Source organism: Ictidomys tridecemlineatus, chromosome 5 (genome assembly GCF_052094955.1).
Source record: "Ictidomys tridecemlineatus isolate mIctTri1 chromosome 5, mIctTri1.hap1, whole genome shotgun sequence".
Lineage (NCBI taxonomy): Eukaryota > Metazoa > Chordata > Mammalia > Rodentia > Sciuridae > Ictidomys > Ictidomys tridecemlineatus.
The window spans coordinates 118,594,549-118,611,041 of NC_135481.1; the positions used below are offsets into that span (position 1 = coordinate 118,594,549).

General features: G+C 53.8%; 2 protein-coding genes across 5 annotated transcripts in view; one reads left to right on the plus strand and one right to left on the minus strand.

Moving 5' to 3' along the window:
* The window catches only part of Ccnk (cyclin K), a 32,598-nt gene extending 23,782 nt beyond the window's left edge, over positions 1-8,816 (plus strand). The window contains exons 8-11 of the mRNA XM_005333903.5: positions 207-478; positions 1,859-1,892; positions 4,562-4,633; positions 7,455-8,816. Of these exons, the coding sequence (XP_005333960.2) occupies positions 207-478; positions 1,859-1,892; positions 4,562-4,633; positions 7,455-8,080 (1,004 nt within the window). The 3' untranslated portion in view covers positions 8,081-8,816. The remainder of the gene's footprint in view (positions 1-206; positions 479-1,858; positions 1,893-4,561; positions 4,634-7,454) is intronic.
* A 385-nt stretch (positions 8,817-9,201) lies between these two features.
* The window catches only part of Ccdc85c (coiled-coil domain containing 85C), a 71,088-nt gene continuing 63,796 nt past the window's right edge, over positions 9,202-16,493 (minus strand). For all 4 annotated transcript variants that reach the window (XM_021732080.3, XM_021732079.3, XM_021732081.3 and 1 more), the window contains 3 exons: positions 13,821-13,916; positions 13,013-13,111; positions 9,202-12,278 (listed from right to left, as the gene is read on the minus strand). In XM_021732080.3, coding sequence (XP_021587755.1) covers positions 12,189-12,278; positions 13,013-13,111; positions 13,821-13,916 — 285 coding nt within the window. In that variant the 3' untranslated portion in view covers positions 9,202-12,188. The remainder of the gene's footprint in view (positions 12,279-13,012; positions 13,112-13,820; positions 13,917-16,493) is intronic.

Sequence of the window (16,493 nt, forward strand, 5' to 3'; positions counted from 1 at the left end):
ATACAATTTTTGTTTTCTCCAAGCATAAAGTTTTAATGAGCTAAAAATTCCAGCCCAGTTTTGCACACAGCAATGATGGGGTGGGTTGCAAATGGGATTCTTGATTACTGGTCCTTGTAGGAGAATCATAGCTAGGATTTCCATAGGTAAAATTTGATTTAAAATGTCTTTTTTTGTGGTAAGTGAAATTGTTGGCTGTCATTTAGATATCTGCCACCAGATCCTGGATCTTTACTCACAAGGAAAACAACAGATGCCTCATCACACCCCCCATCAGCTGCAACAGCCCCCATCTCTTCAGCCTACACCACAAGTGCCACAAGTACAACAGTCACAACCGTCTCAAGGCTCCGAACCAGCCCAGCCCCAGCAGAAGGACTCCCAGCAATCAGCCCAGCAGCCGCAGCAGCCGCCCACACAGCCACCCAAGAAGCCGTCCCCACAGCCCAGTCCTCCCCGACAGGCGAAGCGGGCCGTGGTGAGTAGGCTTTCCAGGTGGCAGCAGTGCACTTCAGTGCTGTCCCGTTTCTGAGGAATTGCACTGAGTACTGTGAGCAAGAATTGACTGGCCCAGACTCAGGCTGGGCATCAGCGGGGATGTCCCAGGAGAAGTGGTGTCTCTGAAGAAGGGCCTGACAAGTTTCCAAAGAAAGGGGGAAACTTGACTCAGGGCCAGTGAGGTGTTTGATTTTTATGACAGAAAAGAATTTCAGCACACACCGGTCAGGGGCATTGACAGAGGTTTATTTAGGAAGGTGGATATACATACACATTCAGGGAGAATAGGGGCAAGCTCAAGAGAGAGAGATCTTTGAGAGTAAAGCAAGAAATACACATGCAGGAGAGAATGAGGCCATCTGGAGAGCGAGAGGTGCAACTTTGGGGTTCCCCATTCTTCTTTTAAAGGAGTGGTCAGTATGAAATAGTGATATATTAATTTAGTGATCTCAAGATGGCTTCTGGTTGTCCAGTCAAACTTAAGATCTTTAGACTGAGGTCTTCAGTATCTCATATCCATCAGTAGCTGGAAAGTCCCCTAAATTACAGGTTTCTTAAAAATGTGATTTTTTTCTCTTAATCTAATTATTAGGGATTAATTATCAGCCAATAGGTTGAGGTAGAGATAGGCCTGGAAAAGTATATGAAACTTCTGAATTAAAATCATACTTACTTCTTCTTTATGTCTCTTTTCTACCTATTTTTTATTCCTTCCATTCTGCCTTAGGGAGCCCAAAAACTAATGCCCTCTGAGAACCAGGAGGGCTCTCTCCCTCAACTCCAGGCCTCACTATATGTCATCTCTGACTGGGCTCCAAAACTGTCAGGGTGTTTCCCCCTCATAGGGTTGTTGTGGCTGCTGATGATGTGCAGCGACTGACCCTAAAGTGAGGATCGTTTCCTCCACCCCAGTGAGTCCAGCCACAGTGCACTGACTGATTGAATAGTTGTGCCTTCTATTTCCTTCCTTGGTGTTCTGTTCTGTAAGTGACACAGGATATTTGTAAAAGTTTCTGGCCCTGGAGCTCAAGTCTATTTTCCCTATGTTGCACAGCCACTGGAAAAAGCCTTGTGGGTAGTGAGCACTCATCAGCAAGCTCTGGGGATCAAGCAGAGCAGAGGCTGGAGCTAGTGCTGCTGAGAACTCACTGTGCACAGACATCCTGTCTGATTGGAAAGAGAAAGAGGGAGGGAGCAGGAATTTCCTGTTAGGTGTCCAGCTCTATCCCTGCGAGTACAAAGCACAAATAATTGTGGTCTGAGGCCACATTCTATCAACTATGGTTCTCTTAGTGCCCAGGGTTTTTCCTCACCAAAACCTGGATCCCAGTTAACAGTTGTGTATTTTCTTTTGTAACAGGTGGTTTCTCCCAAAGAAGAGAGCAAAGCAGCAGGTAATTTCTTATTTTAATATTTTTTAGTTTTGTGTGTCTCTATGCACAACTTTAGTTTTATGTAAAGCCTTAGCATCATTTCCTTTCAGGTATAGATTAGTCTTAAAACCTATCCTTAGTTCTCTTCAGAAATTTTCCATCTGCCAGAAAAAGCACATTTCTTGTCTGCTTATCAACGGACTATAATTTTTAGATTATATCTTGACAAAGGGATCCATACTGGAAACATTATTGGCAGTAAAGATGTACTAACGTGTAAAAATACAGTTGTGGGTGAAGGAGGACGGGTTGCAGCAATGCAGACAGGAGTGCAGGGACACAGGGAGCGCCTGTCCTCAAGGTGGCAGCAGCAGCAAGGGCCAAAGAAAAGGACAGGAGGTGCTGGGCTGTATGTTCCTGAAGAGCCACACACTGAGCTCTGCTGCTGGGACAAGCGAGCCCTCTTTGGAAAACACTTTGGGTTTTTTGTTCACATGCGTAGGGCCCACAGTTGCTTAATTTGCTTCTATATGGGAAATGAACAGAATGAGCAAAATCTGAAAGACTCCAAACAGAAAATTAGACATGTTTGTCTCTGTGCCAGTCCATCCCTTCACACTGTTCTTTCTAAAGGCACAGACATATATACTCGTTCCTTTGTTGCTTAGTTGTTGATTCAAGTGGATTATTCATAAAACTTGTAAATCTGCAGCTTTTAATAAAATTCTGTTTTTCTCGGCATCTTTAAGAGAATGAGTTCAGTAAGGTGAAGGTTTTTTTTAGCACCAAATTGACAGGCCTTAAGTGTAAGATGCAAGAGTGGGTTGTGATCTACGCTGCACGGAGCGTGCAGTTGAGATGAGCTGACACATCATTCTGTAGAGAGGCAGGAAGGGCCTGTGTGACCTTGGAGAAAGACCTGCCTTTGAGCCTATGGCGGGAGCATCAGGCAGAAGGGGGCAGGCGTGCAGAGGAGCTGAGAGTCAGAGTCTTGCTCTGATGGCAAGGTGGGGGAACATCTGTTGATAAGATGGAAAATGAGGCTTCTCAGGCTTACAGCATGTCATAGACCTCAGCTGAGGAGCACAGGGTTTGCAAATGCAATGGAGCTGATGGAGGTTTTTGAGCAGGGGAACAGTAGAGTCACATTCATTGGAGATCAGGTCCTGCCAACAGAGTCACATTCATTGGAGATCAGGTCCTGCCAACAGTGAAGTAGGGCAAATCATGGGAAATGAGGGGAGAAGCTTGTAGGCACCAAGTGGGACTTTGTGGGGACACACAGTGGTGGCAATGGGATCAGAAAGGCCAGGATGTGGTGTTATTTAAGAGCTCTACCATGCCGTGCGCTACAGGCCACCAGCAGGCAAGGGCTAGAGATGCTGCTGACTTGGGTTGCCACACCCCACGGTGCACACACCTCAGCTCTCCACAGGTTCACAAGAAAAGAGAATGTAAAAAAATCTTGTGAATTGAATGGAGTTTTGTATTGATTACACATTGAAATTTGATTTTTGATATATCAAGTTAATTAAAATTAATTTCAACTTCTTTTAGTTTTTCACGTGACTGTTAGAAAGTTAAAAATTATAGGTGTATGAGAGTGTATCACTCTCATACTGCTGTCAGGAGGCTCTAATCAAGACTAGTTTGGGGAAGCAAGTGAGACAGAGTGCAACCATTTCCCAGCAGCAGAGGGAAAGGTCAAGTGTGAATTGGAGGCTCAGGGTTAAAATGCGGTGTTGGAGGAGAGAGGCTGGAAATGTAGATTTACTATAGAGAGCAGGGCTTAGTCAACAAAGAAGAGGGTAAAGAACAAAGAGGTCCCTGAACCTTGAATTAATAACTCATGTTTAAGGCAAAGGAGAGAAAGTAGTCAGCGATGCCAGGGGAGGAGATGGTGATCAGGGTGGTGTCCAAGATAGAATCAGGCAAGTCCAGAGTTTCAGGACAAAAGCTGCAACAGGAAAGTAAGGTGGAGTTTGTCTTCCATTGCATTGCGTGCTTCCTGCCTTTCTTAAACAGAAGAGTGAGGACTTCCTATAGCCTGTCCTAACGGCCCAGCGTTGTCATTGTGGAGGCTGGCAACGTGGCGCCAAAGTATGGCCCATTTCCTCCACCTGGTGCACGCCAGCCACTGGTGCTTTAGGGCACTGTGAATCCTGTCTGCGACTGTGCCACTGTCTCTGGGTAATGCACCGCTTGCTGCCAACTGGAAATTAGTGTTTGAGAGTGAGAAAATAAACTTCAATGTCTGAATACAAATGAAAAGGTGGTGAATTCTCTAGTAAGCACCAGGGGACCTACTGGCATGGCACTGCTGCTCAGGGCCTTTCTTTGGTTTCTCTGAGATGTGCTATGCTGTTTCTTTGTATTATGAAAGGACTTGTCCTGAGTGGACATTGAGGATACATAGTTAGATATGGAGAACCAGCTAACTGGAGGAGGTCGGCAGGCCTTGTTTTGGGGTGGGAGAGGGTAGTACCTGAATCATTTTGCTCTTGGAGCAGAATTCATGAGCTCACAGCAGTTAGGCTACAGACTTCCCCTGGCTCCCTTAAAGCAATAGTCATATCTGTCCATTTTCTCCCAAAGAAATCTCTGATAATACATTTTTCTTTTTCTCCTTATGGCATGTTTATTTACAGCAATTGGTATGAATGGCCTTTTAATTCACTTTTTCTTTGTAGAACCACCACCACCTAAAATCCCGAAAATAGAGACCACTCACCCACCGTTGCCTCCGGCCCACCCACCGCCAGGTGAGTGCCTGCCGAGGCTGCTTAGCTGGCATCCTTGCAGCTCCTGTGGGACAGCGGAACAGTGTGGGGGTGCTAGGGAAGCCTGTAGAAGGGCAGCTTGCAGAGACAGCCACAAGCAAGGAGCTTTCAAAAACCATTTGCATCACAAACCAGATATTCTGCAGTTATAGACCTCAGTATATCTGCTTCCCTCTGATCTCATCCAGAAATGGCTGAACTACACAGATAAATGGATTTTAGGAAAATAAAATCCTGCTAACAGTGAATATTGATTCAGAGCCAGGCAGGACTGCTATGGGTGTGAGACTCCAGCCTATCTTATCTGCTTCCTTGGCAAGATGTCTTCCTAGTGCAATTAGAAGAGTAAGCCGTAGGCAGAATCACATGGAGAGGAAATGGAAGGGCTTCAGGTTCTCAGAGGCACACTGAGCTGGAAGGCTTCTCAGCACTAGAAATAGCTTTCTTTACCTGTACACCATCTCAGAAGCTGAAACATTGAACCAGAGCAGGCAGGGCTGGCGTGTTTTCTGAAGGGTGTAGATAGTCTGGAGACCTCCCTGGCCTCTTGTAAGTCTGCTGTGCTAACTGGAGTTGTTGGTCAGAGCATATGAAGACGCTGCTCAAGTTGATGCATGCCTGCACAGACATGCAGCTCATTAGCTAACTTTCTGTCATATCCACTCATGGTAACTTTATATGCTTTGAGGAAAAGGAAGCATCATTTTCTACTTGGAGCCAAATCCCACAATCTCCAATTTAATACGAACCTTGCTTTAAAAGACACCTGCAAAGGATTGCACTTTCAAGGCCAGGCTTATCAACTTAGCAAGACCCTGTGTCAGAATTTAAAAATAAAAAGAGCTAGGGACTTAGCTCAGGGTAGAGCGTCCTGGGTTCCATCCCCAGTACAGGGCAGGTGGGGAGAGATGCTGCAGTTGCTCATTTAGTGCTTGTAGCGTAGTTGTCGACTCAGCAATTGTAGTTCCCCAATCCAGTACTAGGGGCTGAGCCACCGCTAGGGAGGGATGTGGGATGTGGCACAGTTGGGAAACGGGGCAGTTGGTGAGGTGTCCCTGCCTATGTTCAAGGCCCTGCAGGGGCACTGCCCAGCACAGGCAGCTCTACCATAGACGACTGCAGGTGGACAGGCCTAGCTCTCAGATAGGACCTGGGAGCCAGATGGGCCACTAGGAGGACTGGTAGGAGTAAGCAGAACCTGGCAGCCACAGCAGGACCTCCCAAAGGGGAAAGTGGCTACAAAGGAAGCCCAGATCACAGGGGCTCCTTAGGCAAGGCCCATTCATAGCTGTCTGGTGCGGAAGGTCAGGAGGCAGAGTCGGGGCACTAGGGGATGAAGAAGGCAGAGTCAGAGCTCCTGTGCAGCACAAGACCATGACAGGAGAGAGGTTGAGCTCAAAGTGAGGTTTAGTGGCAATTTGGGGCCTTGTGTAGCAGCCAGGTGCTAGCAGGGAGGGTGCAGAAAGGGAGCAGTGCCATGGACAGGCCTCTGTAGAGCAGTATCACAAAAGGCAAGTTTGGGTGCTCTGGTGACAGGAGAGGCTGCTGAGCTGAGTGTCGCAGGCTGGAAGGTAAAGGGGATGTGTGTGGACCCAGAAGGCCCATGGAGTGACACAGGAGGAATTGGTAATTGGTCTGCTCAGCTTCTGAGACCAAGGGTCAAGGGCCCCTCACTTGGGGGCCTGTCCTACCTCCCTTGGTGAGGGGTGCCAATTAGCACAGGCAGCTCCATTGGTGTGTCTATTGCCAGCCTGCAGTTCTGCTCAGCTTCATTGTGGTGAGGATAGGGAATGGCAGATGCCACAGTTTCTGTGTTGATGGAGAGTAGTAGTCTGGTGCCTGGGCAGGTCTCTTCTGTGCTTAGTGTCCAAGTCTGCACAATCAGGATGCCATGATGTGCTTTGCCCAGCCCAAAAGAGCACAGGCCAGTGCCTAGGGAGCTGGAAACTGCCTGCACAGTTCACATTTTCTATACCCAGAAGCTTTTTTCTGTGACTTGTGCTCTTTTCGGGCTACCTCAGGGAAAGACATACATTCTAAGTCTTGAGCTACCTGTGGTATGGGATATTCTGATGTCATTTTCCAAGGGTCTGACCGGGACTTGGGATCCCAGGCCAAACCTACTAGAGGAGGCTTTGGGAAAGGAGTGAGGGCCAAGGGATTTGGAACACTGCAGGGGAGGCCCATGGCCTGGTCTGAGCCCAGGAACTTTTCAGGAATGCTTGACAATAGGTGCTGCCTGCCACTTGCATGTGGACACACTGATCCTTCAAGGAACAGCGTAAGCCCGGCCTGGCTTCTTTAGTAACAGAACCAGAACCAGCACCTCATTCATTTGACCAGCTCGCAGACTCTTGGCAAAACGCAGGTGCTGCAGGTGGTGCTGCAGCGGGGCCCTGGCTCCCTGGGGGCCTCAGGGACTTGAGAAGCAAGAAGCTGAAGGAGCTCGCACTGGTTTGTGCTAGAGGCGCTGAACGGAGCCCCTGTAGCTGTACACCCAGCACTGAGGAGAGGCCCAGGGTCATTGGGAGATGGTTATGGAGGGCCTAGGAGACAGGTCAGGGCAAGAACTGCTGGCCTTAGGACATTGGTCTGCACTTAAGACTACAAATGTGTCAGTTGCTCCTGGCACCTTTGTGAAGGTGGCCCTCAGCAACAGCAGTGGCCCTCACAGCCTGCAGTGGGCTGAGAGCTCCTGGCTCAGGGCTCTCACTCAAGGAGTCATGCCTGTGGTTTTGTACCTGGCGGCTCTGGAAACCTAGTCAAGTCACAGGTGAGGCACTGATTTGTCTCTCTTCTACAGACCGGAAGCCTCCCCTCGCTGCTGCTCTAGGCGAGGCCGAGCCGCCTGGCCCGGTGGATGCCAGTGACCTCCCCAAAGTCCAGATTCCTCCTCCGGCCCACCCGGCCCCTGTGCACCAGCCACCACCTCTACCACACCGGCCCCCACCCCCGCCCCCCTCCAGCTACATGACGGGAATGTCCACCACCAGCTCCTACATGTCTGGAGAGGGTTACCAGAGCCTGCAGTCCATGATGAAGACCGAAGGCCCCTCCTATGGCGCCCTGCCCCCAGCCTATGGCCCGCCAGCTCACCTTCCCTACCACCCCCATGTCTATCCCCCCAACCCACCCCCACCACCTGTGCCTCCTCCCCCAGCCTCCTTCCCCCCACCTGCCATTCCACCCCCTACTCCTGGTTACCCACCACCTCCACCTACCTACAACCCCAACTTTCCACCCCCACCCCCTCGCCTGCCCCCCACCCATGCAGTCCCACCTCACCCTCCTCCAGGCTTGGGCCTGCCTCCGGCTAGCTACCCACCTCCTGCAGTGCCCCCTGGAGGACAGCCACCTGTGCCCCCGCCCATCCCCCCACCTGGCATGCCTCCTGTTGGGGGACTGGGGAGGGCGGCCTGGATGAGATAACCTGACGCCTTTTTTTTTTCCTTGTTTTTTTTTTTTAAAACAAAAGTTTTTCTAATTAACTTGAAGAGTAGTTTAAGTGTAAGCAGCGGGGACCTTGTATAATGCCAGACAGTTGCAGTAAGGAAGGGAGGGGCCAGATCCCTGGGATGAAATTGGGGTGGTCCTCACACCTGGAGGTCGGGGACAGCCAGCTTCAGTGTGACCTAGGCAGCTCCTCTTGCAGTCTGACTGTACAGTTTCAGCTAATGTCATCTGAGAGTCCTGCACTGGGTTACTTTATACTAGTGAAAATGTTAACCAGCCATATTGGCTCAATAAATAGCTTCAGTAAGGAGTGACTTTCCTTCTAGAAATCAGTGCCTATTTTTCCTGGGAACTCAGTTTTAAATAGTCCAGTTCCATCTGAGGTCAAGCTGTTGTCATTATTGTCATTCAGTGGTGTTCTCCCCATGAGACCCAATAGGTCAGATGAACCACTTTTTTGATTTAGAGGTATTTGCAGCCTTTGTATTAAACTATTGTGAAGGGGTGGCCTTGTTGGATGGCTTATTTCTTTTTCCTCCTGGGAGAAGGGGAGAAATGTACTTGGAAAGTAATGTATGTTTACATCTATTTGCAAATTCCTGTACATAGAGATATATTTTTTAAGTGTGAATGTAACAACATACTGTGAATGCCATCCTGGTTACAAACAAGTCTCCTTCAGTCAGTTATCCAAATAAAATCAGTTCTGGAACTTGCCCCTTGTTTGTTTAACAGGGCAGGAGGTGGGATTGGGGGTTGTGGAGTCCATCACAGAAGACCATCTCCCTGATGTCTCTGGGGACACTAAGGTGTGGCTCTGCATGTGATTTTAACCACCCTGGTTAAATTCCAGACCAGTTTTGAGCTTTACAGCATCCATGCACAGAACATGGGCTCCTGAGACCAGGCTTGGATGGGAAATCCTTTCCACTCCTGACCTGTGGGTAGCAATTAGTGGCCTCCACCATCCACTTGAGGGGCCAAATGTATGGGGCAAGGGTAGAGTGCCAGTTGATCCCCATCTGAATTGCTTGCTGGGCCATGGCTCCAGGCCACCCCTCAGTCCTCAACAGAGATGAGCAGGGAGCACCAACCAGAAGGCTTGCAAAGAGGCCTTTATTTATCTAGCTCAAAGTATACACGGTCACAATCTTATTTGTTACTCCTTTTACTAAAATAGTTCAAATCAATGTTTTTACCACACTATCAAAAAGTTCTATTCTCTCCACAAATCAAAGTGGTTCAATAGAAGGTAGAAACAGGCGGGAATCCACAGGCTCGGCTCTGTGGGGGTGGCTGCAGGTCCACCTTGGTCACCTTCTACAGAAAATAGCATAGCTGCCGGCCCAGGACAGGAACCAGATGTCCCAGCCTGTTTCCAAAAAGCAGCATGAGTACTTTCCCCACAGTATGAAAAATAGACACCTCTAGCACTCTGCAGCCATGCATTTAGTTTGTTTCTTTAAAAAAAAAAAAAAAAATCAGTAGTATGTTTTTTTTTTCCTCTCAAGTTTCAAGAAAAAACAAATGAAAGGTCACTTTTTCCTCTTTAAACACTGGTGTGTAGCTAATAACTTTTGGATAAAAATGTGCCACCCTAAGAAAATGTGCTCAGCAGATTCTGACTCCAGCATAGGTGAGGCCACCTGGGCTGGGACCAGAAGGGTGACCTGTCACAGTGGAACTGAAGCCAGTGTTGAGTCTCCTTGGGCTTCAGGATTGAGAATTAGCATGTGAAACGGAAAGGGGCCTCTATGAAAGGCCATCCCCTTGGCCCCTGCCCAGGAGTTTCAGAGCTAAGGCTCCAGAAGGGAGGGCCACCCGGTGTCACCCTGAGCTATGGCCCACAGGCTCCCCACTGTGAGAGGCCCGGTGGGGCCCACCCCAGCTCACTCATGGCTCTGCCACTGCCAAGGGCACCTGGGCTCCTGCTGCTGCTGGCTTTTACTAACTGTTATGTTGAAGACATGACTGTCACAGTCCCGTCCCAGAAAGCTGTCCACTGCTGTGTGGACTCAGGGGCCTCTGGCAGGCAGGAGGTGCCCCCGCAGACCCCTGGTGCCTCCACAGCACCAGGGATGGGGTCACTTCCCTCAGGACACAGGTGGCTTCCAGGCTGTTCCCTGGGTAGATCTGCAGATACCAGGAGCCCTTATTGCTTATTTCAGTGGTGGCCAAGCCACCCTGATCCAAACGACACGTGGGCTCCCAGACTGGGTTCCTACACAGCATGGACCCACACCCCTCAGGACACCCCAAAGGGACATGTGTGTCACCAGCCCAGCTTCCCGCTTAGGCAGGCGTGATGCAGTACCATGACCAGTAGATGGGGGCAGACCCCTGAGGACAGGGAGCTCATCACCTGACCAGGTAGCAGCTCCTGGGAAGAGCTTTCTGGTAACGCCCACAGCAAGAGCAGCAGGCCCAGCCCTGAAGCCCCTGGCTGGCACCCCCAGGGCACGCCCAGGGCTGCGGGCCTTTCCCCTGAGTGCAGGACACAAGGGCACAGATGGCAAACGCCAAGGGAACCACTCCCTGTAGAGGGTCCCCAGCTGGGGAAAGCAGCAGGGAAGCCATCTGCCCTCCCCTGCCCTGGTCCCCATCCTTGGCTCGGCCTGAATGAGACCTGCCTGATAGGAAGACGCTCCTTGGGCCCTTCAAGTACCTGCTGCACGGAGCTCAAGTACCATCGGAGGAGGGGAGACACGGCTTTCAGTGGGAAGTGAAGAGAGGTGAGTCGGGGTTGGGGCTGGCCACTTACGTGCATGCGTGGATGTCATCAAAATGGCCTGCCCTCTTAGAGATTTTAGGATCTCCCCTGTAGCCAGGGCACTATGTGTAGTAGCACAATATCACCTCCCCTCCTGGGCCTCATTTTCCTCTCACAAACTAAAAAATATTTCCTATCACACTTCATGGTTTATACGGGATCATTTACATTGAAGGTCTCTTGCTGTAAGGAGGGTGGCTTCCATTTTGTAGCTTAGAACACTGAGGCTTGGAGAGAGGAGGTGACCTGCCATGAGACAGCAAGGCAGCAACATGAGCTTGGCCTTGGCTTGTGAGCTGTGAGGACTGAGACCATCTACAGCAGGGGCCCAGAGAAGCTGTGTGATTTCATGAAGGTCACACAGTAAATTAAAGCCAGAACCAAGTCAGGGTCCTTCCTTCCAAAAGAGAACCGAATGCTCATCATGGGAAGCCCCTGTAGCTGTGTCCACAGTGACCCAGGTATAGCCAGCCCTGGAGGCAGCCACCCCACAGCTGACCAGGGACTCCGCATGACCCAGTTCTACCCATCCCTAGATGCAGCTCAGCCCAGAAGCCCTCCAGGACCTTCCCTGTTCCTGTGAGCCCCAGGTAGGATGCTGGGCAGCAGGGACCCTAAAAGATGGGGCTAACCCTGGCACGGGGTACAGAGACCACAGAGAATGTATGTTTGGGGGTGTCAGGGAGGGGAAACACTAAAAACAAGCAGCAACTGGCATCAGGGTGGCTGGCACCAACCCCCAACAGCAGGGACTCCAAGCTCCCAGGGCCAAGGTGAGAGGAAGGGCCTGGGAGCCCCGAGCAGCTCCAGCAGCCAGACATGGTGAGTTTCCTTGTCCATGACACAGAGGACCCAGTGCTGGGTGAGCTGGGGTCCCGGCCATGGCAGGGCAGGAAATGGTGCCACTGTGTCAGGACTCAGGTGATGGCAGCCTCTGCCCAGTACAGGGGCACCAGGAGGATGGAAAGCTTGATGAGCGGCCCCCACATCGAGGGCAGGACTCGGAAGCCTGGACAGTCCCTGAGCCTGGCATCCCAGCAGGGGCCTTCAGCCTCTTGCAAATGGAGCCCGAGGCCAGAGAGGGAGCCAGGTCACTCTGGCCACCAGGGAGCAGTCTCGGCTTCGCGGCTTCGCAGTTTGCTGGTGCGTGAGGCGGGAGCGGAAGCCTGGCCGACAGTATCACAGCACGCAGCCAGGGTGGTCCGTGTCCTATGTACAACTCACCAGAGAAAGACAGTGGCTTGCGAGAGTCCTGCCCTCGTCTAGGGCCTGGGAGCCCTGGGAGGGGCCAGTCCACATCCGTGAAGAATGGCCCTACAAAGGACCCTTGAACTGGTTTCCAGACAGGTGCTGCCGGATGGAGGGCTTGGAGCTGGCAGCGTCTCCCAGCTTCCTCCAGACCACCTGCAGAGAGGGGCAAGACATGAGTGGAGGGCCCACCTGAGCCCACCGCTGGCCTGCGCATGCCTCCTGCCTTATCCCTGCAAATCGCCCATGTCCTCAGAGCCCTGGGACCAGGAAGAGAGACTGAGGCCGCAAGAGGCCTGGAGGTGCTGAGGCCTGGTCCTGCCCCACCACACTCATGGCTGCCCCGGAGCAGGTTTGGCCTCGTGGCTGTTCTGTAGGGCCCGTGGACCTAGGACAGCCCTTCCCCGCAGCTCTTGCAAAGGTTCAACAAGTCAACTGGTGGTCAGAGGGGCCAAGGACGAGGCTCTCCCAGGCAGACAGGGCAGCCCAGGCCTGCAGGTCTGCGCCTTCAGCTTTGAGAACTAAGCGCAAGGCCAGCCGCTGCCAGGGGGCACAGGTGAGCTGGGAGGCCAGGGTCAGACACCCAGGGCCCAAGGGCTCCAGGGCTGGATGAACCAGAGCAGTGCTGGGGTGGGGAACTCCCAGCCCCAGGTGTGGCACTCCTGGGGAAGGAGAGACCTAGCCATGGTCAGGGGCCCTCTGACAGGAGGAGTAGAGTGGGTGACAACAGGCCAGGGAGTCCAGAGCCTCCAACATTCTGGAGCTGCCCAGGGCAGCAGCTGAGTGTGTGCAAAACAGCCCTACACAGGGAGGGGTGTGACCCGCCAGGTGAACCTCATTGTGCCCCGCCCCCACGCCAGACCCCCACCAGAGCCCGGGGAGCGCCCTACGTTGCACATCTCCCGGACGATGGCTTTCTCCTCCTCGCTCAGGTCCTCCTCGCAGCTGTGCTGGAGCTGCCGGTCCAGGTTCTCATGCACCTCCAGGACCTGAAGGATGAAGATCAGTCCCAGAGTGTGGGGCAGAGGCCAGCAGTAAGCCTCCAGCAAGTCACCTGACCCCTGCAGCCTTGGCTTCCCTGGCTACACGGAGAAGCTGAGGTCCCGAGCTGCTGGGGGGCAGGGTGTGGATGTCTCTTCACCCTGCGACACCACGGTCTCCATACAAGGGAAGCAGCATCTCTGACTCAGGGATGGGTCACCCAGGACAAGGGTGGCCAGGTGGCAGGGACAAACTTCAGACAGGTGGACTCACTCATATAACAGCACAGGGCAGCCCACACCCCACACGAGGCTCCTGGCACACGCACAGGGGAAGGAAGGAGGGGCGTGGGGCAGGCGATGTGCTCAGGTGTGGGTGCCCTTGGAGACATGAGGAAGACCTGCCCCCGCACCTGGAGGCCGAGGTTCACTGAAGAAACCCACTCCTGCCCCAGACCTCTGGCCCTAGGGCAATGCCTGTCCTCCCCCACCAGGCCTCTGTTTCCCCAGCTGCAGTAGCTCAGGAAGGGCTGACAGGTGACACTAGTCCCCACTCCCCACCTGTGAGTCCTTCACTAGACAGCCACAGCCCCAGCCACCGGCTAAGAGGCGAAATCCCCCACCCTGCTGCTCAGATGCCCTGCGCACAGGCAGCACAGGTGGCCTCCAAGGCCCCAGGGTGCACTGGAATCTCAGGCTTGGGCAGTGGGGCCCTTACCTTCATGGCGTGCACCACTGCCTCGGGCTTCTGTCCCGCAGAGCTGTAGCCAGCGGAGGGGGGCGAGGGCAGCTCGGGCACAGGGCAGGCAGGGCCCTGTGGGAGGAATCACACCTTAGCTCCCGGCTGGCTCAAGTCAGAGGTCCCAACTGTGTGGGGCCAGAGCCAGGCAGGCGCAGATGGGGCTGGGGAGGTGGGCAGCAGAGAGGGCGAAGCCTGGAGAGAGCAGCCCCTCTGGTCCCACCATGCCATGTCCTCTGTAGACAGCATGGTGCCTTGTAGGGTGGGGGAGGGGACGTGTGTTAGGACCCGTGGTTTGTTTTTCACAGGAAGCCAGGGTAACAGGGCAGGCAAGAGGCTCTGGCACAGCAGGCTGGGGGGCGGAAGCCACTGCCTGAATCCAAAGCCCCTCCCAGCCGGTCCTGCGTCAGCCTCCCAGCTCTCAGCTGGCCCTGTCTTAAGGGTCGAGTCGGCCACCAGGGGCCAGTTTCCACATGGAGTGGGCTGGTCAGAGGATGAGGCAAGGTGGGGACCATCCTCTGGGAAGCTTAGTTTTGACCCAGGGCCATAGCCCAGCTCCAACCCCGAGCTCCCCTCACTCCAGGTGGCCATGGGGACCTGGCACTTCTTCCTCTAGCTGCTATAGGGCCCCCCTGGGGCCAGGAAGAAAACGACAAGAAGCACTAGCAGGTTAGTAGACTGAGAAGTCCAGGCCGGACAAGCTTCCTCTGGCTGCGACTTGAGGCCAGGCCCAGCTGGCTCTGAGCTGCTTCCTCACCTGGCCATCAGACAGGGGCCTGCATCCCGGGGAGTGTGCAGAGCCCTGGGGAATGCTCAAGGGCTGCTTCTCTGAGTCCAGCCCAGGCTGCCAGTCTCTGGGCCCAGACCAGGGCAAACGAGTACCAAGCAGGAGTGTGGGGTAGTCCTCCCTGGAGGGCACAGGAGACCAGCTGGGACTTGAATAGATGGCTGCACTCCCCCCAGAAGCCAGCAGGGGGTGCCAGCCACACACATACAGGGACCCTGGCCTAGTTCCCTTCTCTGGAGAGCCCATACCCCTCCCTGTCCCAGGGAACACCTTGTGCCAACTGGCCCTGGCATCCAGCTCCTGAACTGCCTGCTCCGTCGGCACCCCCAGCTCCAGCATCTGATTCCTAGAGCAACAGCAAAAGGAAGGCTGGGGCAGTGGGCAGCTGTGATCCAGCCCATCCTGCCCACCTCACTGGAGACAGTAGGTGTCAGGGAGGCATGGCTGGGCATCCTGCAAACGACACCAGCCACTGTCCAAACACACGCGGTGAGTGAGTGATGCAGTGGGGCTGGCGTCCTGAGTGGAGGTGGCCATGGCTGAAAAAGCCAGTGCCACCTCCACTCAGGAGTACGCATGCTGCTGGGCCAGCCCTGGCCACCCCGGTAGGTGCTGCGGTTTCCCGAGCCCGTCCCCAAGGTAAGAGTGAGGCTGCAGGGCCAGGCAGCTGCAAGCAAGGGACCTGGCCTATAACAGGGCTGTGGGCACCAGAGCTGTGCCAAAGTAGGAGAGCAGTGGACACCGGAGAGGACTAAGGAAAGTGCGTGTCCACGAAGTACTAGTTCTGGAACCCGCAGGCCACGCGCTCCACGGCAGCCAAAGAGTGGACACGGCCCCATCGTGCCCCAGCAGATGGAAGGTAGCAGAGGCACAGGGGCTGCCCCAGGCCTCATGGGCAGGAACCCGAGCACCCTGGGAGACGCCGGGCACAAAGCCACGCTCCAGTGCATCCCCAGTACACAGTGGCAGGGATGGACGGACCCAGAGTGGAGAAGCAGTGGTGGCCCGGCGAAGAGGAGGAGGGGTGAGAAGGCATTTTGGGGTGATGGGGGCGTTATACTGTGATGAAGGTACAACTCTGAATTTACTAGAACTCCTGAATTACAGGTTCAGACACAAAGTCATTACCTGCCCCACCAAAAAAGGTGTGGAAAACACTGCCCCAAGGGGCCTGTCGAAGCCTTGACCGTCTGTCAGGAGACCAAAAAATACAAACCACCTCTGCCTGGGCTCACGCCAACTGCCAGCAGGCAGGAAAGGGGTGCCCACCTTTAGTTACCTGTTGTACTGCAGGACCCTCAGAGTGCCCCAGGACCCACAAGTGGGCTCCAAGGAGACCTGCCCAGGTGTGGAGCACTGGCCTCCCTGGCACCCCTCATACAGAGAGGGTTCAAGTGCCAAAATCAGGCTCTCCAGGCCCCAGCAAGGCCCAAAGCCCTGTGGACACTCCCTATGGCCTGGTCTCTGGTCCTCTGGTCCTCTGCAATGGCCTCAGCAGTTTCAGTGACTGGCCTCCCCCAAGATAGCCCATCCCACTACTTTCTCTGGACCCCCCACTCTGCCCAGCCTCATGGAGCAGGGAGCTTCTGCAGCTGCCCACTGACCCTTGACCTCCAGGCCCACAGGCCCCAGCACACCCTCACCAGAGGCCCTGTGACCCACCCACCCCAGGGCCTCAGTTCCCCTTCTCCAAAGTTGGGTGGAAGTGAGGCCCAAAGCCACACCAGACCTGCAGGACACCTTCCAGCCAGAGCCGCCTGCCCTCCCTGCCAGGGTGCTGCCTCCCAGAGGCCTGGGTGTGGGGCTGGAGAGCCCAAGGGCAGCCAGCACACCCAGAGGCTGGCCCAGGAGCCAGCAAGGAACCT